The sequence below is a fragment of the Musca vetustissima genome, unplaced genomic scaffold, assembly GCF_032173495.1.
Source record: "Musca vetustissima isolate MV318-11 ecotype Yass unplaced genomic scaffold, APGP_CSIRO_Mvet_v1 utg2353, whole genome shotgun sequence".
In the NCBI taxonomy this organism is placed as follows: Eukaryota; Metazoa; Arthropoda; class Insecta; order Diptera; family Muscidae; genus Musca; species Musca vetustissima.
The window spans coordinates 264,419-288,832 of NW_026881610.1; the positions used below are offsets into that span (position 1 = coordinate 264,419).

The window sequence follows — 24,414 nt, forward strand, 5'->3', positions numbered from 1 at the left end:
TAACAAGACAGATTTGTAAGTTGAAACAGAAAAAATCTGATTTATAAAAAAAATGTGAATCGGTCTGTTTGTTGCAAATAAAATATTTTGAGAGATCGCACCATAAGCCTTTTAAGATATAGCCTTTTGCTACTACTCCTGATGTTGCCGTTTTTCGGCACATTTTCTTCGTACGAATGTGCGAAAAGAGAGAGCTATTTGACAGTTCTACGCTAAGAACTTACAGAATGTTATTGGGTACATTTCTTTTGTTTAATTCAAAGTCCAGCAAAAGAGAGCGAAATGAGAGAGCTATTTGACAGTTCTACCCTGGGAACTTACTGAATGTTACTGGGTACATTTCTTCTAGTAAGACAATTCGATTTTTTTAATCAGTCATTAACTTTAGTTTTTGACCAAAGTCAAAAAAACATTTTTATACTTTATGAATTTTTTCCTATATACGCTCATGTGACAGACAATACAATCATTCACAGGCTCTTTGTCTGCACGCAGGCCAATTTTGAAGATGTGCTATATCGGTACACGTTTATATTCGATATTTTGGGGTTCTTGAGCGCGCTTTTCAATGGAAATCGCTGAAATTTGGTACATTGGGTTCTTTTTGGGTACCATAGTCTTTGATAAAAGTTATAAATATCGGCCCATTTTTCTGGTAGCCCCTATATAACGGTAACCCTCCCCCCAATTTACGGTATTTTGGGATTTTTAAGTGCGTTTTAACACAAATTCGCTGAATTTTGGTACAATGGTTTCTTATTGGGTACCAAATTTCTCTATTAAATATTATAAATATAGGTCAATTTTTTCGGGTAGCCCCCATATAAGGGCACCCCCAATTTTCGGTATGTTGGTGTTCTTGAGCGCGTGCGTTTTAACACAAATTCGCTGAATTTTGGTACAATGGTTTCTTATTGGGTACAAAATTTCTCTATTAAATATTATAAATATAGGTCAATTTTTTCGGGTAGCCCCCATATAAGGGCACCCCCAATTTTCGGTATTTTGGTGTTCTTGAGCGCGTTTTTCTTCCTTCCTTCCAAAAATTATTAATATTCGCCCCTTTTAAGGGTAGTTACCATATAACCCCCTATATAGGCGCTTTCTAAGGAAATCGTGATAAAAAAAACTCGAACCTGGCTAAGCAGAATGCTCGCGTTGAGCCATCCGTTGCGTTTTGTGTTATCGAAAATACAACAACCACAAGGAAACGATAACACTAACGCATGAAGTTGATGTGCGCTGCGCTTTGAAGTTAAATATATTTTAACTTTTTGCGTGCGTTAACGCGATAACAAAAAACGCTCAACGCGAACATTCTGTTTAGCCCTTTAGGCATCGCCCGCATTACCTCCTGAAGGAAAGAATTGAAACACAAAACAAAAATATTTGGTTCGAAATAGACATATTTCGGTCATTAATTAGACATAGCTTTCATATAATTATAACCCCAAATATTCGCTAATTCCTACACTAACTCCGTTCGAGAACCTAAAAGAATCTACTAATTTTACAAGTTTTGCAACTTTTTACTCAAAAACCGTTCCTGAACTCACAAAACTGGAAAGACATATTTTGATATGTTCCCTATATTTTCATTTCAAGCATCTGTCAGTATACCTATGTTATAGGGTAATTAAAGTTCGGCCCGGCCGAAGTTAACGCTTTTTCACTTGTTATGTATTTTTTTTTTAACTTTCCCGCCTAATCTAAGACGCTGAATTTCGAATACAACTTTTTTGACTATTTTTGTTTTATATACGACTGCCAAATTTAAAACTATCTTATGGTTCGAACCCGTACTAAATTTTTAACACACTATGTGAACCCTAAAACAGCTGTTGTTTCCCTATTATCCGCTCTTCCTTCATTCGTATGAGCCCGGTATTTATATTATGCTTCTTCCCTCATTCGTAACAAGTTGTTGATTATTCTGGGTCCCCTTCCCCGTTTTGTCACATTTTATACCGCTCTATCATAAGTATTATAAACCAGACTACTTCCTTCATTTGCGTTGAGTTTCAGTCCTTTGTACTCCAAAAGGAAAAAAAGAGAATGCCAAAAATTGTGGAATTGCGCCAAGATCGCAGCTTAATTCGATCCAATTTTGATGGTTATAAATTATCTTTGGACCCAGTACCACTGATACGTCAAGAATTGACGGCGGCCCCACTAAAAGCCACACCAAACGATGACCAATATTCACTGCTGCATGTTGAATTATTTTCGATGCAAAATTTATTGGTTGTGGATCCATGGTCAAGAAATGATTCGTATTTTATAAATAATTTAGGCGAAGTAGTGCGGTGTTCGTATGATGAAAATAGGGGTAGACCGAATCCAATGCAAGTGGTCTATCGTATCGGGGGTGGTGGTGAAACGAGTTCTGACGAACAAACGTCACAGCCCATGTGGAAGCCTAAAGGTGAATACAATAACACCTTTCGTTTCATCTCGGAAAAATATTGTGTACTCTGTGATGGTGTAAAGTCGTTGTTCCTTCTTGAAACTGGAGATCGTTTTAAGTCCCAAGAATGGCAAAAAGTTGCCACGGCAACAATTGAAGGACACGGATTAGATCCGGATGAGAAAAATTATGTGATAAATGATGCCCGCTTGGATATTGTACAAGAACAAAAGCAAATTTCACTTGCCCTTGGTCATGTTCAGAGAGTTGAATCCCAAACACCGGATGGTGGTTCCACCCACTTTATGTATTTACATTGGGCAAAGTGGCACCTTAAAGAACAGAAATGGACATTTGAAATTTTGGATACATTGGAGGGTAAAGGTTCTCTGTATTACTGTGCCTTTGAACCACGCAGTGAATCTTTAATATTGAGTTCAAATCGCGAATATAAATGGCGTTCCAAAAAAGCAAGTGATGAGGCCGCCGTAGATGCTACCATTGAAAATAAACCGCAACTGCATGATAAACCTGAAAATGAAATTTCCGGGTTTTCATGGTCTCAAACGGATGAGGATATTATTGTGAAATTTGATGATAAGCCGGGCGTTGGGAAAACAGATTACAGCATTAAATGCATGTCAAACAAAATTACGGTTAAATATAAGGAAACCCCTATTTTAGACTGTGAATTGAGAGAGAAAATTGATCCGGACTTAACCACATGGACCATAGTAAGTTGATCGCACCCCATCTATAATAACCACAATGAATCATAATGAACACATTCCTTGTTTGTTAGGAAAACAACTTTCTGCAAGTGACTTTGGTTAAACAAGATTCCGGTTTATACTGGCCCTCGTTATTGGCTAATGATTTGGGTCCCAAGGAAAACACCGACGGCAAACAACAAAACTGTCTACCAATGGAACAGCAACCTATTGCAAATTTAGAAACCCCCATTGAAGATTGTGATTTTCCCATGGGCATGGCTGAAGAGGAGATAACAATAGGTATATTCTTAAAATGTTATTTTTAGAGAATTTATAACTAAGCGATTTTTGTATTTTCCAGCACGTTATAACATGCCCAGCAAAGATACAACACATTCCGTTATTATGAGTTCAAGTCCACCATTGTTCACGACATCACTGCGACCCGGTTTCCCCCTAGCCATTGCTACGCGACAAGATGTTGACTGTTCACTGTGGCTACAACAATTCAATCCTACGAAACCGGAGGAATGGTCTCTCCGACACGAAGGAAATCTCCATGCATTTGCCTACGTGCAAGCCTCCAAACAACAAAAGAAATTCATTGATTGTTCACCGGATTTGGGATATGCCATCATTTCAGAATCACATCGGCATGTTTTTCTATATAAATCAAAATATGATACTGCCAGTGGTTTGAGAAATCGTAATGGGCCTCAGGTTAGCATTGGCAAACAACATTTAATAACTCTAGAAGATGCCGGAGAAATTTTGGGATTGACAACGGCCAATGCAGTGGCTACATTGCTAACAGAAAAATGTGTTTTATTTGTGCAAATTGATAGTTAAAATGAACATTGGTTTTTATACATTTGTATATAAAGTTTTTATACATTTGTATAATAAAGCGCTTAATAAAACTACGACAGCCATAGCAATCGCTACTATCTCATACTTACCTTTTTACACTTCCTTGTAAACTTCTCATCTCTCCCGCCTTCTTTTCTCCCCCCACAGATCTCTCCATATCTTTTTCTCTTTCGTGTATGATCACAATGGACTGTCTCAGTGTTCTGCAGCCACTTTAGTGACTGCGCATCCCCAAACCTAACCTTGAAACAGTCCTTTTCCATGTTGATTTGTAATCAAGGATTGTGATAAGGTATTTCCAAAGCAAATTAAGAAAACAACGGAACAACCTATCAATCTGTTCGGCTGCTGTGTCTACTAATATACCTTTGATGTATGCTAGCAGATTCTTTCCTGTTCAAGTGATGTACTAATTTTTATCACAGTTGCTTAGGGGTTCTCCTTCTGGACAATCCATAAACGCCAGGGAACTCCTCGAAGGTTTTGATTGATAAGGGATTAGCGGTTCCGTTTTGCCAGTAATACATTGACTACTCTGTTTTCTCCATCAGCGAGAAATTAACTCGAGCCCCCTAAAATAGTGGCTTATTTATTTTCCGAATAAACCGCACCAAGCCGCCTTTATAGTTGTAAAATACCTTCAATTGCCATATGTAATTCATGTAGAGTGTTCAGCTAGGCCGTTTTTACACATAATAGCAATTAAAACATCTGTTCGTGTTCGTATTTACACTGCATACATTTAATTTGACGTTTACGAATCAAATATACACAACACAATTTGAGGAAAGTCGATTGGAATTTTTAGATTCAGATTTGCAAAATAAAAGAATGGAAAAATATCTCAAGAGTTGAACAGATTACGGTTAGAGAAGTGTAGCTAAAAAGGTAGTAGTGAATTGATTACAAATACAAAACAGTGAGAAACGAATACTGGAGATTCGGTACATTTTTGGTCTAATTAAATGTTTGGAAAAGTGGAGTTTACTACTTGTGTTCGTAGGAATTAGTTAGGGGCATTAGCCATTCTCTGGATTAATGGTATTAAAATTCAATTTTTTGAGAAATTTATCCAAGCCTAAAAATTGTGATGTGACTAAAAGTTTCCAAGAATTGACTTCGCAAAATAGTTGTTGCTATCTATTTCCTTGTTAGATACACTCATGTAAATATAGCAGTTGTCGGGATTACCCATTGGGATTTGACAAATACATTCGTTTGGCTATATCGAATATTGTGTGTTAAAAAATGATGGAACCTTTTTTACTTTTAGATTACACACAATATACGCTAGATCGCTAGCTCTAGCTTCCTTACATAGAAGACGTATGTAATAAGAAAGAGAAAAAACTAGAAACTCAATGTCGTCGTCGACGGGAAAAGAGGAAAAGACTGAAACAGTACAGAAAGTATGGAAACCAGAATTGTATAAAATACAACTGGAAGCACCAACACCCAAGCCCCTGTACACAACAAAATTTCTCACCAATAATTTCGAAAATGAAGAGAAAATTCCGAATTTCTATGGTAGTGAATATCATGGCATTATGAGTCATAAAGAAGCCGAGGAATTGTTGAACAATAAACCGGATGGCTCATTTCTGGTGCGCAAAAGTCCCGGTGCACTGGACTATTATACGTTGAGTGTTCGTTTCAATAAGAAAACGAAACATTTCAAGATCTATTTTAAAAGTGGACAAGGCCATTATTTACAAGAACAATCGAAACATTTCGAGAGTGTTCATGATCTGGTTGCCGATGGTTTGGTCAACTTTTATATGCAGCTGCATGCCGGTCCCATTATCCAAGAGATCAATCAACAGACTGGAAATTGTTATCAACAAAGTCCGTATATGACATTAAATCGGCGTAAATTGCGGGCACTTTCAAATGACTTGAGAAAATCTCTGGTCAACAAAAGCAACAATGACAATAAATTGGTGGATTTGACGACAAATGTGGATGTGGCGGCTGATGATGCCAATAAATTGTTGGGAACAGATAATAGTCATCATATCTCTGTGGTTGATGGTTGTTCTGAAGGTACAACAAAAAGTTCGGATTACGGAGATACACTATTGCCGTTTGTTTACGAAAAGGCCCACGCCTTTAAGGTCCACACATTTAAGGGACTCAATTGGTGTGATATTTGTGCCAATTTCTTATGGGGTTTCACGGCGCAAGGTGTGCGTTGTGAAGATTGCGGCATAATAGCACACAATAAGTGCTCTGAACTTGTACCGGCAAAATGTTTACCGGACTTAAAAAATATACGCGGTGTTTTCGGGACGGACTTGACCACTGTGGCTCAACTTTATCAGTGTTCTATACCATTTGTGGTGCGTCGTTGTGTCGAAGAGGTTGAAGCTCGTGGTATGCTGCAAGAGGGAATCTATCGTGTTTCGGGATTTGCCGATGAAATTGATGCGCTTAAATTGGCCTTGGATACTGAGGGCGAAAGAACCGACATGTCTGAGACGGCATATAGTAATATAAATGTCATTGCTGGCACCTTAAAGTTATATTTGCGTTTGCTACCCGTGCCCTTAATAACATATCAGGCATATCCTAGTTTTATGGAATCATCAAGTAAGTCTAAGCTATAAATTTTTTTTTTCATTTATTTCAAAATGCTTGTGGAATATTCTTTGCAGGAATCAATAATCAGGATGATCAAATTAAACACATGAGTGAAGCCGTAAAAAAACTACCCATGGCCCATTATGCTTGTCTCAAATTTATGATGGAACATTTGAAAAGGTAAATTATCGGAATGAATTGGAAGAAAAACACAAATGGCTATGTAGTTAAATCGCCTCTAGGCATATGAATTTTATATGATCTCACATGAAAAACTGAATGAACAAAAAAAATTTATCCATGATTGATATTGTTAACACGCTTTATTTTCTTTACAGAGTTGCCTCACACTATGCTGTTAACAAAATGAATGAACATAATTTAGCCACGGTATTTGCACCAACGCTGATTGCAACACCTCAGCATTTAACAAATTTAACCGAAGAAATATTTATGTTGTCATCATTAATTACCCATTGCAATGTTATTTTTAATTAATACATTATGTGTATGCTCATAATAATTTATTTTATATAATGGGATAATGTATAACGGTTTGTTCATATATATAACTTTAATATTAAACTAGCACCAAAGTATCCATCTATATATATATATATATATATATATACAACTCCATTGGAAAACAACCTCATTAAAAAACTGGAATCTGCCCACATAAACACATCTTGACCCACTCATTTATATACTCGTAGAGCATTTATTTATTTTAATCTAGTATGTAGAATAAAGTTTTATACTTTTATATGTATATTTTTTGGACGTATAAAATATAATGTCCAGCCTTAGTATGTATACAGGAAAATAAAAAAATCTATTTACAAGAATATAATTAGTGGTTCAATTAATTTTTGGAATTAATCTACTTAAAAAAATAGTTAAACTTTTCAAATTTTTCAAGGGTCAATGGAAAGAAATTTCAAATTTGGTACAAATTTGAAAAGTACCAACTCGGACTTCTGCGGACTTTATCGACATACGTGTCTTGTCCAAAATTAGAACACCATTTCAACGTCCACGTAACGTGATATATGCTGTGTGGATTTCTAAATCTTTCTCGTAACTATTTAATTTCATATTAGGGCGAGACTTTCTACTTTCAACTTACTAATTAAGTACGGGATAAACTATATACAGTAAAAAAATCAAAATTAAAAATTTATATACAAAACATATTTTTTTATTTCAATATTTGTTTTGTTTACATTTTGTTTTCTTGTCTACAAGATCAAAGGTAGAAAGAACACAATAATGATTTGTATACACCAAAACATCATCTTCAGTCGTCGTCATCATCATCTACATTGTGAAAGGAACAACAGAAAATAATTTATATATAGGCGCTGTTAACATACAAAAAATGTATTTAGACTAAGACGTCCCAAGTCTTAATTTCCTTACGGTAGATAGGATAGTTAGTTGTGGTTGTGTGTTTTTGGAAGTGTAAAAAAGAATAGAATACTTGTTTTTTGTTTGTTAAATACAATTATTTTAAATTGTGATATTTTTTGTTAAAGGCAAAATATTTATGAGCATTCTATGCAAATGTATAAATGCCTCTTTTCTGCTGCTGTTGATTTGTTCTATATATTTTTTGTGGGTATGCTTTTTTTTATAGAAAATAGGGTGTAGTATTATGTGGTGGTATAACACGATCTGTTTCGGGTACAGCAACAAATATTTTCGTTGTACGATCCTTTGCCGTTTGGAAATTTAACATTGCAGCAACATTACCGCAACGATAACAATAATTCGGAGCAGACCACACGGTTACCAATTTACTATCAAACATATATTTGATACCTTCGTTGACCAATTGATGGGCGCGACAAATTAATTCCAGATTATTGATTTGCATAAAATCTTTGGTGACTAATTGGCCAAAAAGCCAACCGGCTCCTCGAGGACTCTGACCCCTAAAAATACAAATGAGCATTAAAATTGGTTTATGTTTATTTTATTACTATTATCGATATTGATTTTACATACCAGTAATCCATTTCTTCCGGGTCGGACCAAACTAAATCACAGAAAGCTCCTTTATAGGGAATTTCACCATTACGATCAATTGTTCGGATTTGATCCAAGGTAATAATCTCAGGACTTAAACCGCCATGTACACACAAGACCTCTTCATCAATAATCTGAAGAGCAAAATAAATACAAATTGTGTATTATTATATACCAGTCCAACCTGCCAAAATAATAGTGAGGAAAAATCCTATCAAGTGGCAATCTTTACAGGAAGGTCATGGAAATGCAAGACAAGACTTTACATATCTACGTCACTGTGTGTAAATTATGACAAGTCTCTCTTAAGATTCTTAAACCTCCGGATATCATGGAGAACAATTGCTTGCACAGCGAAAATGATGAGGTTGTCATGCTTGAAGTTAGCTTATTGATCTTATTGATCCACTGGCTGCAACCACAGATTTTCAGGAGTAAGATGAGTAGATTTGGCTGGACAATTGAATAAGTGCAGTGTGGTATGAGGACCCATACCACTGGCACAATACGAATTGAGACGACTGCACCATCCTGAACGTAATAGGGCCAAAACTACTCTGGTTTGCCGAGGACGGCATCGCTACTGCATCAGTATGAATGCTATTCGGTAGGCAGCTTGATCTATAGGCTCCCTTTTATAACGTTGAACCTCTCTCTATAGATCATTCAGTTCCTTCCCGACACGCATGGGTGGGGGAGTCTTATCCACCATATTATGGTTCGGATGATTGTCCCTGAAGCACCCGAGCAGGTACTGCATTCGTCTCCTCATGAACACGGTCCACTGGTGTCATGAAGAGGCACCCTGTCGAAGTCCTCGGGACGGCATTCTGATAGGTCTGAATACTTCTCCATTGCGTATCACTAGTGTTCGCAGACCACACTGGAACCGCATAGCTTGTCACAGACCGACCTATCGCTTTGTAAGAGGTCAACAAGGTTTCCTTATCTGCGCACCAAGTGCTGCCGGCAAGCGACTTGAGGACCTTTTTTATGGAATTAAATACATGCCTAGTTGGGACCTTCAGATATGGATATCATTGTGAACTTGTTGAGATAATTTTTTGTAAAATCCCTATTATTATTTAATTCCATAAAAATATATGCCTATTATTGTAATCAGGGCCGCAAACTCGATATTGGAGCCAGTTATTAATTTCCATTCCTATCATTCTATTTTATTTCAAATCGCCTTGTTATTACATCTCTTATATTACTGAGCACCGAACACTTCCAATAAGCATTAGCAAAATTAAAGAAATACATTTACTTACCGCTGCAATGGCAAGTAAATCGAAAACTTTGCAGCAATATTTCCAGGCATTGGCATTGCCATATTTGCTAAAACACTCGTCATAGAAACCATAAACTTTTGTTATCTGCCTTGATTCATGATTTCCTCGTAGAAGTGTTATGCGATCAGGATAACGAGCCTACAATAACAACCAGATAAATTAATCTTATTTGCCACTTTTCTATGCCTCATACATACCTTCAATGTCAGCAGACGTGTCAACGTTTCCAAACTATAATATCCTCGATCAACAAAGTCGCCCATAAAAACATAACTTGTATTTGGTACGGCACCACCAATTGAAAATAATTCTTCCAAATCATAGAACTGCAAAAAAGAAAATTTCCGGATATAAGGAATACGCCCATATTAAGAAATATATTTCCACCAAAAAAACGTACGTACGTACCTGACCATGAATATCTCCACACACAGTGACTGGTGTACTGACAGGTTGTATATTTGATTCTTCCAATAGTATTTCACACACAATATCACATAATTTCTTTAAATCGTTTTCCGGTAAATACCGACAATCTTTAACTATTTCAATCCATCTATCTAAATCTGTCATGATCCTGTATTGCCCTTGCTGTTTTTTGTTTGGTGTCTTTTATTTTTGGTAAAAATAAATTAATGAAGCAAATTATCGTATCGTATCGCAAAAATGCGTTCTCAGTCCCTTAACATATGCTTCTTCTTCTTATTCGTTCACTTGATGAATATGCTGCTGGCAAATACACAATAGTTTGATTACACACATATTACACAAAAATCCGGACTACACAGTGGGGGAAAAACCAAAATAATAAAAGTGGGGATATATACACAGTAGATATCGGATATAAGAAAATCAAAAAAGCCGGCGATTTCTTTCTCATATGCGTTTTTTCTTATATGGAATTATCGGATATAAGAAAGTTGTTTCTTATATGCGTACATACGCATATAAAAGTAAAAAAATACTAAATTAAAATCAGTTCACAGTTTGACTAAAAATAGGTGCATATGTTCCTATTCATATAAATAATATTCTTTCAAATACAATTAAAAAGTATTTTATTTTATTTTTTTAAAACATTTTCAATGTTAATAAATTGGCCAACAATCGTACATGTTTTCTTATATGAAACGTTTTCTAATACCTTTGTCAGCTTTGCTGTTTGACAAACATTTCTTATATCAGTGTTTTTCTTATATGAAGCAATTTTTACACTGATGAGATGTAAAAAGGCTCGGTGTTTTAGATAATTTTTCTTATATGCGATTTTTTCTTATATGAGATGTGCTTATATCCCATATCTACTGTATTTAGAAATTCTTTGTGGATTTTTATACAATATTTTCTTTTAATTCATTCATTGCGTGTTATAATTTTATAGGTTATGTTATTCAGGATTTGAGGCTCCATATATTTTTATACAACTTTGCGATTGGCTATGAACGCACTTGCAGGCCAGTAACATAACTCAAAGGAGTCCAATAATTGCTTGCTTATTCCATTTGGTTTTGGTTTTAGGAAAATTGCGATTGTTTATGTTGTGTGCTATCAATGCAAAGTGAATGGAAACCCCTAAAAAGTGTTTATAATAAGAGAAAATTTAGTTGAGTACTATAGAAGCACTAAATAAATGATTATTGTTTTATTAATTTATTAAATAATAACAATTAAGAAAAACCTCTAGTATTATTTAAAGTTCTATTAAAAATGAATTGTGAATTATGTTTATGTCCTCTAAGAAGGACAAAATCCTACAGTATTTATGAAGAATTTTTCGATGATAAAAATCGTTTAGTTGATGTAATTGAAAAATATTTACAAATGGAGGTGAGTGGGGAGAATGGTGATGGTGGGGTACAATTGGTTACAATTTTCCATTTCGAATAATAGTAATAATTATTATTTTCCCCAAATAGGTAAAAGTTACTGGCTATCAATCGGCCCTACTATGCCAATCATGTTATACACATTTGGATGATTTCCACAAGTTTGCCTTATTGATAAAGGAGCGACAGGAATCATTGACAAATGTCAATATACCCATAATCAAATTGGAAAGTTCCGACGAGGAAGGAGACATTGAAGATAATGGTTATATACGAGATACGGATGTTGTAGTGGAATTTCAAACAGGTGGACATAATACTACACCACATCGTAAAAATAGAAATGAATCAACAATTCAATTTGGCGATGATGAACTTTTAATTCCATACAGTGCGGGGTTTCAAAATAATTCCGGCTACTATAATTCTACAGTGGAGCAGCAGCAAACGTCATGGCATTCAGGAGATGATTTTAGGTAAGATATTTAAATAGAATGTTTTCTAAAATACTTGTGGATTAATACTACCTTTAAATATTTTGAATTTGAAACTTTCATTGATGAACTGATGCATCAGATGTGCGACAAAATCTCTATGATAAAAATAAGATAAGGTTGTTGTAACAACCTTAACGATGGGCTGAGTTGACAGTCGTTGACCGAGTGAGACTCAGGTCGTTTCATATCGTAAATACCACTGTCGTGAAAATTTAAGATCATGCCGATAGTGGCGCACACCTTAATATTTACACTGAAAATTTGTTTAGTTGAAGTTAAAATATATAGGCCAATTTTATTTGACACCTCTCCCACAAGTAATCCCAATTTAAAAAGCTAACAATAAAGAATTTTCGATTAAGACTCCGACTTCCCAGACCTAGAAACACTGTACAAAATAGCATATATGGGCAATATTGCCAATTTTTTAATATTCCATTTTCAAAAAATCAGCTTTTTTGTTTTTGTGGCACATCAATGATTTTTGGTACACATATAGAGAAAAATGTTCTGACTCCGAAACTGTTCGCGATCAAATTTTTGGTTGATGCGCGCAAAATTTATCGAGGTTTTAATTTTGGGCATAAGAAAAAAATCTTAAAATTACGCCGTTTATTATATTGATCAAAAACGTTGATATAAATCTTCCTCCGTAAAATAAGAATATGAATATATTAGAATAATCACGATAAAGTTGCACATATTCGCGAAATATGAGAAAAATAAAAAAATATAGCAGATTGCATCAATATTTTCATTATATTAATGACATACACACACCTAAAAATTAATTTAAAAATAACTACATAATCTAACGGTTTTGGTTCGAAAAATAATGTCATCATATTAATTTTTTTAATTGTATACAAGAAATTTCAGAAAAAATGTTGGGGTTATTCTGCTATTTTACCCGAATTTTGCCGAAAAATTGACATATATAATAATAATCACTTTTGGTGTATAAGTATACGCCTTTCGGATTATATCAAGAGCCTTCCGATAAATCTTAGAATTCTATCAATAGGAATAAATCTTAAAATAAAATAATATTATGAAATACACATTTTAAATTGCGTGTAAATCGTGTAATTCTCAAAAGCATTTGATGCGCATGCAGTTTCCAGGAAGTACTGAAGTTTATCTTCCAATCCGTATATATTTTGCGAAATTTCATTCGACGGCTAAGATGTGCCACACGTTACATTGAAGTACCCAAAAAATCGTAAAACGCGAATAATTTCCGAAAACTCCATATGCCATTAACGCGCATCCGATTTCGGTGTGCACCCTAAAAAAATAGATCGATCTATACCATTTCAATGTTGTCCATTAAGAACCATGGATGTGCCAGCACAATCTATTTTTGAGATAAATTGCGTACATCTCTCTTTCGGCTGATGTTTTTAAAGTTCTCTTTTCGAAAAAGGTCAAAATCCGTATGAGGTCATTTATTGAAGCGGAAATGATACACAGAAAACGCAAATAAATCCGCGATATTTTCAAAAACATTTTTTGCCAAATTTCGTGTTTTTGGAAGACCAGTTCCCGCCGTTCTAGTAGATGGATTTTCACGAAGAAGATTTTATATCATCCGAAACGTAAAAAACCTTATTGATCGCGGGTACCCATATCATTCAGTTGACAGATCTAAAAATGTGGCCCGAAAAATAGGTTTTTTAGAAATTTGATCGCACAAAATTCGCACCTTCGGATGAGTATTACTCTGAAGCTGTGCATACTACATACACAAAATACATATCAAATTACGCAGATTCGCGACTACAATAATCTTATAATCGATTTTTATAAATTCCTGTTTGCGTATTAAAGCTAGAAGTAAAATTAAAAAAACACTCAAAATCGAGCTTCAAAATGTCAGCATCATTTAAAGGTAGATGCAGTTAAAATTTTGAAAAATGATACATAAGGGCCGTAGTCCCCATTTTTTTGGCTTCTAGTTTTATTTTGACACGAAGACCGTGCAATGAGTGGCTTAGTCACAAATCGATAGAGAACATAAAAAAACTGGTTCGCCTCAACCTGTTTTTAAACATTTTTTTACATTAAAGTAGACACAGCTTCCACCAAAATAAAGTTTGGACGTCAATATCATGAACAGTTTGCAACGACAGATCAATTAACCCAAAACTATTCACTTTTTTTCATATACTTAAGTAGTTCCCGAGTTATAAAGGGGTGAACCTCCGCTTCAGCTATGTTAAAAAATTGGCAATATTGCCCATATGTAGTTTACAGGATAAATGTATGCAGTAACTTTGTAAGTTCATATAAAGGGTAGCATAAATTTCAACAAGAAAAACATATTTGTATTCAGATCATTATCGACGAACTGAGCTAGGTTTAATCCATTTCCATTAAAACATTTAAATTTATGTTTTTGCTTTTTCAACAGATCATCAAAAACATCATCAAAGTCGGTGGCTCCTGTACGCAAAACACCCTACAAAACTCACAATCCCGAAGATCGTTCACGTATTGTTGAAGCCGCAAATCGTGGTGATGATTGGTCAGCGCTTGCCTCAAAACTTGGTGTTAAATATAAAACTGCATATACCTGGGTTTCGATTAGTCGCAAGGAAATGTTTCTTAAGAGTGGAAAAATCTCGTTTAGCGATGATGAAATAAAAACAATTATCAAATGGATTGAAGATAATCGTTCATTAACACTGAAAGAAATTGTGAAGAAAATTAAAACACATTTCCAAAAAGATGTATGTGTGTATTTTGTTGAATGCTTGCTGGAAGGACGACTTTATCATCATCGGCGAACAAACGACTATAATCCCCATCTTATCAATACCGTAGAAAATAAAACAAGACGTTCCGAGTATGTCAAAACATTAGAATATTATAGCGAACAGAATAAAACCATAGTTTGGTTGGGTGAGACCACATTTAAAATATTTTGTCGTCGTGCTAAGGGGCGTTTCAATACAAATACAGGATTCTTTGCTACATGTGATCTAACACTGCATATGATGGGCGCCCTAACACAAGCTGGTGTTATTGCTATTAAACGCAGCCGTGGTCGTCTGCGACCCGAAGAAATCTTCAAATCGTGGATAGAAACTAGTAAATGTGATGTTACAAATCTCGTTATTGTATGTGATAGTGATTACTGCTTCTCCGAACTTGATGAATACTTTAATAATTCCGATGTAACATTACTCTTGTTAAGTCCCTATTCGTATATGCTAAATCCTTTAGAATCTATTTGGAATTATATTAAACTGAATGTCAAAAGTCAACCTCAGTCCCATATGTCGTTATTTAATCCCAGTGATATTAGAGAACAACGTTTAATATTCGCTGAGAAATGTATTGAGGATTTATTACCGTTAATAACAAAAGATGACTGTATGAAGGCCGTAGATAATGTTAAGAAATGTCATAATGATGTACTAGACATGCAGGATATGTCAATTTAGAATAAAAAATACGTTTGTGGACATTTATCACACTGAATTGCAACCGAATTATTTTTTATGTATTTAATTGCAGGATTAATTTATTTATTTTATTAATAAAAAATTATAATAAATACCATTTACGCCATACCCATTTTGTGTATACATATAACTAGTTGGTAGTATTATATTTATAGTACATATTAATATTAGTTATTTATATGAATAAAAACAATTTTAGTACAAATTATTTATTTACGTTTGACTATCTTCTTTTTCAATGGGAGGAATAGACGAATAATTCAAAATTGAAGCTCGAGTGAAATCATCTGGCCCTTGTCTGACAAGCATCCTAATTTGTAACGCATTGATAAATCAAAGTAACAAAGTCTTTAATTCTTCTACGAAAAACATTGTTAAAGTAGGTGAAAATTCTAAAGGATTCGAATATCAACACAGTTGTAGTAAATTCTACGTAAGGTACACTCTGAAATGAACTAGGTTCACATGATACCCAATGTCCAAATGCCAATCAAGAAGAACACCTAGGCACATATGCTTGTCTACAAATTCAATTTTTTTCTGATCTAAATATACATTAGGCCTGAAATTATAATTGCCAAACAAAATGGCTTTAGTTTTACTTGGGTTAATTACAAATTAATTTTATTCTCGCCCAATCTAAAAGTTTTTCCCAAACAAAAATTAATTTTAGCCTGAAGGGTGTCAGAATTATCTAGTTTAGTAAAAACGATCATATTTTTCTGAATTTTTTTTCCAGAGGTAGGTACCATGTATATATATATATATATATATATATGATTTTTCTTGGGGACGTACCTTGTTATTTGACCCGGAAGTTCGGGTACGGGTACTCGGTTATATCCCGTTCTACGGATCCTGTTAATATAAAATGGGCATCATTTTCCATTTAGTGGTGATATGATATAGGGTTATCTCGAACCGTTTCGAGGATACTGGGTTTTGGACCCCGATTTTTTTTTGAAAAACTACCTAAAAATCGAACTTTGGTACATTATGGTCCCTCTCCAATCCTCACTCAAATGATAGACTACAATTTGCCCTTTCCAAAAATGGTGCGATATGTGGCTATATCTGTTGTGGATTAAAGACTCTCTCCTATGGACAGATACCAACATTGGCTACGCGACAGACAGTATTAATACTTTCTCCTATAGAGATCAGACAGAGAGATTCGACAATACCAGACGACATGTGGAAGGGGAAAACTGAAATTTATTATGTAGTTTAGCAAACATTATATTGTGTGATATAGAATTAAAAGCTTTAGTTAGATTAAGAAAAAACCAAAGACGACAACTTGTGTTCATTAAAATTATGTCTAACAGTATCCGTAATATACATGATCAAAGTCGAAGTACTGTAACCCTTATGAAAAACATTTTGATTACCAAAAAGAAAATTCCTGCTTTGCAAAAGTATTTGGCCTTCTTTAAATACTAACAAAACTATTGCAAACACTTCGACTTCCAACGTTCATGTTATCGTCCCCTTGTGCAAGTTGCATTATTGAAAACACATAACGGAACGAACCACCAATCGAAAAACGTAGTTCGCTCTCAGAATTACCTACATGAATTAACCCGTTCATATAACACCATTCTTAATTCATGCCATCAGAATTTGTTTCTGAAAATGTTGTTTTTAATACCTTTTTATATTTTCTCAATTTTGTTTGTTTATCCCACGTTTGTTTCTTGCTTTATACGCTAATTAGAGCCCAATGAAAAGAAAGATATATCGAAATAAATAGGAAACTAAATTTACTTCCCGCAAAATGTATAAAAACTAATCATTTTTATACTTTTCACTCATCATTTCCACTTTTTTGTGAAAAAATTTGTAAATTTTAAAAATTTGTTCATGCTCTCAAAATTATTTTTTTTCGATAAATGTTCTCAATTGTTAGTGAAGGGACGAATTTCTTTGTTGTTTAGAGGTGGTTCGAATTGAACTACATACTAAAATCGGTGTTCGCTCAGAAAATTGTGTGTGGGGAACTAAGTAATTATTTCTTAATTCAGGGTCGAAATTTTTTGTTTACGTTTCAATAACATTTCTTCAATTTTTTGTTCTTTGTTTAAATTCACAAAGTTATATTTTCTGAATTATATACCTTATAAATCGATTAATATCGATTATAAAACTAAATAAAATTCGATTTTATGCATTCGAACGCAGCAGCAAAAGAAAACAGCTGATAGCACAAGCGTTCAATTTATCAATTTTAGTCGAAAATCGACTTTGTATCCCTGGAAATGTTTTAATTTTTAGTGTAAATTCTTGGGAAAAATAACAAGTTAATATATAAAAATTACATCTCATTGCTTTACAAACTGGCGCCACATGATTCTGTCTTCCTCAAGTTGCAGAAGCATATGAGAAATATACAAAATGATTTGCCGTTTATGCTTATTGGAGCCGTCTAATAATTCCTTCATAGAAATTTATCAAAAAACTACAAGTGGTACTAGTATTACTGCTACCGAGCTACTCACCTTAATTGAGAAGTATTTAGATATCGAGGTATGTCGTTGAAATCCTATTTTTTGTGGAAAATTTATTAATAATATATATATATTAATAATATATATATATATATATAATAATTAATTTTAGGTTGCATATGACGATCATGTATCGACATTAATATGTTGTGATTGCCAATATCACTTGGAAGAATTCCATCAATTCCGTCAAACGATTGAAGAGAAACAGAAAACCTTATTTGATGGATTAAAGAGAGTAAAAATTAAACGAGGAGAACATCAGGTTGAAAATAGATTGAGAGAAATCTTTGAAGAATATTTTGTACCAGCGGGAGAAAAAACAAATGTTGCCAATATTTGGAACGATAATGAGGAAGAGGAGGACGACGAAGATGATGTTTTTCTCATGGAAATAAGTAAAAATGAAATAATCGAGATTAAAGATGAAACAATAGATGATGGCAATAATGGGGGCGAGGAGGAGGAGGACATTACAACGACAAATGAAAAAGATGATGATGAACCCACTGCTATGTGTAATTTAAGAGGTAAGTTATCATATTTGAGCTCTTCCTCCAAAGTAGTTTTCACACCCCTAAGGTATTTAGGAAAAATCCAAAAATACGTTTAATTTGATTCTGAAATTGCACTTAAAAAAGATTTGGATTGCATAGCCATGTATCCGCATGTCCATGGGTGAAAGTCTTAAGCCCGTCTACTTAAAAAACATTAATTTGATTCTTACATTGCTCTTAAAAAATCAGTCGATATAAGCTTTAAAATAATACCCTTATTGCCTTAGTGGTAATACTTTCAAGGCCCATATCTCGGGGAGCATGTATCATGTAATCAGCTTAAGGAGGACTTACGGTAAATTTCAAAATGATCCGAATGGAGCTCCTAAACTTGACTTATTTCAGAGCCGTTGTCTGTTTAATGGCTAATTGGTTTTTAAAAAGACCATTGGTCTCAACACCGATCAATAGGTCCTTATAAAAACCTGTTGTCTTCATACAGATCAATTGGTGTTTACAAAGACCTGTAGTCTATATACGGGTCAATTGGTGTTTACAAAGACCTGTCGTCTCTATATGGGTCAATTATTCATTATAAAGACCTGTGCTTCCAATACAGACTAATTGGTCTTTATGATATTGCAAGATTTTTCATGACTATAGCAAAGAAGGAAATATGTATTCTGTAGAACTTTAAAATACGTTTAGATTTACGAAATCCACTCGATCTCAAGTGTCAATTCCATAGTGTATTTGTCAAATATAATCCTCTAGATTTGTAAACAGGATTAACGTGAATATACACCATGGAATTGAAGTTCGAGATTCAGTGAATTTAGTAGTCTAAACGGTTCTTATACCTAGTTATAACATTTCTACAAAAATTTATATACGCATTTAGGATATTTTCATTTTTTCAGTACCACTGCCAAATAATAATGAAAAAGTAAAACTATTTACAAGCCGATCACAATTTGAGAAATTAGTCGAAGAACTAATTAAAAATCCCGCTCTTGATAATTGCCGTAATGTTACCGATATGTACAGCTTCAGAGATCAATGGGAAGTGTTAGCTAAAGATTTAAATAAATTGGGAACTGCCAAACGACTAGCTGATGGTTGGATTAAAGTAAATACATAAAAATCTCAAGTCAATGATATGATTCACATATATCATTTTTTTTTCTTATAGGTATGGCGTGATTTTAAATTCAAAACAAAGAAAAAAGTAATGCACATCAAGGAAGCACACACAATCAAAGGCTTGCAAGTACAGAAACTTACTCCATTGGAGCAAGAGGTAGCGGAAATGTTTGGATGGGTACAAAACGATTCAAAAGTTGGCAAGAAGAAAACCGGACGTCGCAGACTTATCTATAGCCCCCGTAATTCTGAAACTGCAGCAGCAGCTACACAAACTAATAACATAGAAGTTAAAAAAAATCGACCAATTGAAAATTTTTTCAATAGTCTGGAAGAAAAAGAAGATGAAACCGCGTCGAAATGCAAAAAAGCCAAAATTTCCATTAAAAAACACGAAGAAGTATCAACATCGAAAGAAGCCAATCAAATATCAAGTTTGAATGAAAAAATACGCACAACAGAATACAATGGCGAACAAATGGATATTTTACGTGAACTCTATGAACTTTTATGTTCACTAAAACAAAGTCTATGCGAATTGAATATTTATAATAAAAAGTTACTAGATATTAAAGAAAGAAAATTAAAATTGTTACAAGCAAAAAATAAAAGGGAAGAAGATATGCACGAATGTGATATCAAACTGAAGAATATCGAAATTCTAATAAAACAGAAAGAGTATCGTAATATGTGCGAAACGTAAAAAAAAATATTTTAATTTTTCCTTCAATGTTCAAAACTTTTTTTCTCTTAAGTGTATATAGTAATATGAATAAAATTAAATATAAAATCCATATAGTAATATAATTCATATAGTAATGACTAAGGTATATATCGTAATTTTTTAACAAAACTAAAAGCAACTAAGCATTTCTAAATATTACGGAGAAGATTAATGCAGGTTCCATGGTTGAAAAGAAGCTTAGACACAGTGGAAACTGAGAACCCACTAATGTGTGCCGTCTTTAGGCCAGAACTGGACAGCGACACAGGAGATGTTCAATTACTTCCGTCTCCTCCTTGTCGTCACAGAATCTGCAGTAATCAGTAACGACATGGTAAAGGCCATGGTACTGCAATGACCACTAATAACTCCTGTCATTACTCATTGTTCTTTTGGCTGACAGAGTCGGCCAGCTCGTTCGTCAAAGAACATATCAAAATTCCGGTTGTTGTTGTTGTAGCAGCCCTATTGCTTTTACACAATGGGCTGAGGTGACAGACGTTGGCCGAGTAAGACTCGGGTCGTTTCGGATCGTAGACCCCTCTGTCGTGGAAACGCAAAATTCCGGTTGTTTGATTGAGTCATCGATTGCTAGGTCCGAGGATTGAGATCCTTGTCTTGCTAGTTCGCCTTATTTTTCATTACCCATGGTGTCACAGTGTTCTGATACTCAGCACAGCCTATAGCTGTTAGTAAGTGTTTCCAAAACTCATCTACACTCGAGGACGACCTCAGATTTGATGGCTTTAAGAGCCGCCTGACTATCCACAAAGATATTCACCGGTTCAACGATCTTTGCATCCAGACTTTTTATAATTTCAGCTGCCCTCCAAACTCATCTACACTCGAGGACGACCTCAGACTTGATGTTACAGGATTTGATGGCTTTAAGAGCCGCCTGACTATCCACAAAGATATTCACCGGTTCAACGATCTTTGCATCCAGACTTTTTATCATTTCAGCTGCCCTCCAAATCGAGAAGATTTTAACTTGGAAAACACTACAGTTGCTATCCAACTTATAGGTAAACTCAACTAACCTATGCAGAGCATGGTCCAAGGTCTTTTACGAACTTTTTGATTAACACAGCTTCTTCGTGATTGCTAGCTTCCTCAGAATTGAAAAACCTTATCATACAGCCAGTTTTAATCCCCAGCTCCTTCCTATGATCTTAGTGAAAAGCAAAAATTCGGTCTACTGTGTGCATCGACTTGATGATACGGATGTTTCATTTGAGGCTTTTTGTTTATAAAGAATAGTCATGTCTGAAAACGTGCTGTATGTTGTGCTCATGAAAAAAATAATTGTTAAAAGGCCTGTCGTGCTATATCCCTTGAGATTTAAAGGCCCTTTTTAAGGTTATAATGTGGTCATCATTACCCACAATATCACAACTTGCAATCATGTCGAACCCGCTTAAATTTCAATGATATAAGATCCTCCAGATTACAGTTTTTTAATCCTGGAAAGGCGACTGCGGTATATTTGTGAAAGCCTAATATAGATGAGCGATTGGAGGATGGTCAAAAATGGGTTAATAAAACGTTCACTTTAAATAAATCTGGCCATTTCAGACATGACACATCATATGGTGTTATCAGTTCACAGTGACTGCGTATGCCAGTAAGAAGAAAATATACATATCTTACGTTCTGATGAGAAGAAAAACTTTGTGAATATTATTTTTATTATTCAAAATACGAACTAATTTCTCGTTGAAAATGGTTTGTCGTCTATGTCTGAAGGATGTACCTGATGAATCGATTATAAAATTATATCATGATATCAATTCAACGGCCGAGTCAATAGAAATGGTGAAGCTAATTGAAAAGTATCTAGATATTGAGGTGGGTAGAACGTTTGTTCGATGTTGTTGTTGTGTGCGAGTTAATTAGTTATTGGCTTAATGCGTATTGTGTTCGATATATATTGAATATTATATTTATTATTGTTGTTATCATTAGGTTAAAGAAAACGATGTGGTGTCAACAACTATATGCCAGGATTGTCATGATCATTTAGATGATTTCAATAAATTTTGTAAAGATGTAGCTGAAAAACAATCATCGCTTCGCAATGAGTTTCTTGAGGTGCAACTGAAAGTCGAAACGCATTGTGAGGATACCAATAACAGTCAAGATGTGAAAGAAGATAAAAAGGTGCTGGAGGATGTTCAAAACGTTGATCTTGTCTGCGATTCAAAGGAATTGGAACAAGCTATGTTTGAATGTCCCATAGATTTGCTTAAAAGTGAATTAGACGATGATGACAAGGAGGGGCGAGAGATGTTTGAAACCGATGTTCTGGATGATGTAGATTTTAACCGGGATGAAGATGTTTTTGCAGATAGTGGTGACAATGAACCGGTAGATATGAATACATCAGAAGGTATGTGTGTGTGTGCTGTGAATATTAAGAGCCTGTCTCGAGAACATATTATTTTTTTCCTAATGTACAGATGATATGCCTTTAAGTAAATTAAAGGCTAAAAAGAAAAAAGTCACAACCAGACGGAAACGTCGCAAAACTAAAACCAAGGCTGACGATGCAGAAGCTGAAGCCGTCAAAGAACCCAAGGAGCGAAAAAAGAAAGGTGAAAGAAAGAAGACAATGTCAGCACAAGAAATTATCGCAACATCGATGGAACTGAAATGTGACATATGTCAGGTTAAAGTGAATACATGGCGTGAATTGAGGCAACACTTTTTATTGGCCCATACACGCACACCCTATATAAAATGTTGTGATACTGTATATGAAAAACAACGGCCACTTGTCGAACATCTATTGTGGCATAAAAATCCAGATTCATTCAAGTAAAGTTTTTCTACTCTTATGATAAATGTTATCGATTTTCTGTATTTAATTTTCTTTGTTTTTTTTTCAGATGCAAATTGTGCAATGAAGTATTATCCAATTCAAGAGATTTGACATCTCACATAAGCAGCCAGCATCCGGATAATGTCGATTTACTTGAAACCTATGAGTGTGAACATTGTTTTAAACAATTTCGCAATTATACAATATTCCAAAATCATTTACGCACCCACAGCAAGGATAAAGATGTTGAATGTCAAATATGTAATAAGAGGTAAGTTTTGGTATAGTATATGTTTTAAACAATAAAAGAATCGCCATAATTTGTAAAATTTAAATAGAAAAATCTTAACAGATATGTTAGTATCTTTAAAAAGGATGTTAATTAAAAAAAATAGCAGTGTAAAATGATACATATTTGTTTCTATAGTGGTTTCTAGTTTTTTTATTTGTTGAATTACGAAATATGGCGATACTTTTGTACTGTATGCAGAAAAATTAGTCATATAATCATGTCTTGTTTTGTGTGCAGATATTGGGAGAACGGTTATATATTTAATAATATTATAGTTACTAAAAGGGTGAAATTTTATTTTCTCGGAACTGTATTTTCTACATTATTAACCCTTTTTGAGCTGCCGAACCTTTTTTATTATGAACAAAATCTATGGCGATGTATAATGAACGAACTAGGTATTAAATTAGACCAATGCCAGTCTTGAGATTTGACGATATATATGTCGTTATCCCTAGTAGAGACGACTGCAACCGTAGCAACACTCTTCTAGACGGTCTGGCTTTTTATACGGAAGGATCCATGATGGAAGAAGGTACAGGGGCTGGCGTCTACTGTGAAAGGCTAGGCCTTGAGCTTACCTACAAGCTGGAAAGCAACTGTAGTGTTTTCCAAGCTGAAATCTTCGCTATTTAGAAGACAACTATCGGCTGTGTACCAGGACACTGTGGCATCATGTGTAATGAAAAAGCAGACGAATTAGCAAGACGAAGATATCAATCTACAGATCTAGCAATCTTT

The 24,414-nt window shown here is 34.5% G+C and overlaps 3 protein-coding genes across 3 annotated transcripts; 2 read left to right on the top strand and 1 right to left on the bottom strand.

Annotated features, from left to right (window-relative positions):
* The first annotated feature begins 2,055 nt into the window (after positions 1–2,055).
* LOC133327573 (nudC domain-containing protein 1) lies at positions 2,056–3,969 on the top strand. Its single transcript, XM_061536089.1, has 3 exons — positions 2,056–3,141; positions 3,210–3,420; positions 3,482–3,969. The coding sequence occupies exons 1-3, from the start codon at positions 2,056–2,058 to the stop codon at positions 3,967–3,969; spliced, it is 1,785 nt and encodes a 594-aa protein (XP_061392073.1).
* A 1,382-nt stretch (positions 3,970–5,351) lies between these two features.
* On the top strand, positions 5,352–7,068 carry LOC133327578 (N-chimaerin). Its single transcript, XM_061536093.1, has 3 exons — positions 5,352–6,579; positions 6,645–6,750; positions 6,909–7,068. The coding sequence occupies exons 1-3, from the start codon at positions 5,352–5,354 to the stop codon at positions 7,066–7,068; spliced, it is 1,494 nt and encodes a 497-aa protein (XP_061392077.1).
* Positions 7,069–8,198: 1,130 nt separating this feature from the next.
* Positions 8,199–10,494, bottom strand: LOC133327568 (serine/threonine-protein phosphatase 6 catalytic subunit). The gene is made up of 5 exons (XM_061536085.1): positions 10,305–10,494; positions 10,094–10,222; positions 9,876–10,034; positions 8,581–8,735; positions 8,199–8,507 (listed from the first exon to the last, which is right to left on the bottom strand). Exons 1-5 carry the CDS (start codon positions 10,467–10,469, stop codon positions 8,204–8,206), a joined length of 912 nt encoding a protein of 303 aa, XP_061392069.1. The 5' UTR covers positions 10,470–10,494; the 3' UTR covers positions 8,199–8,203.
* Positions 10,495–24,414: the final 13,920 nt, after the last annotated feature.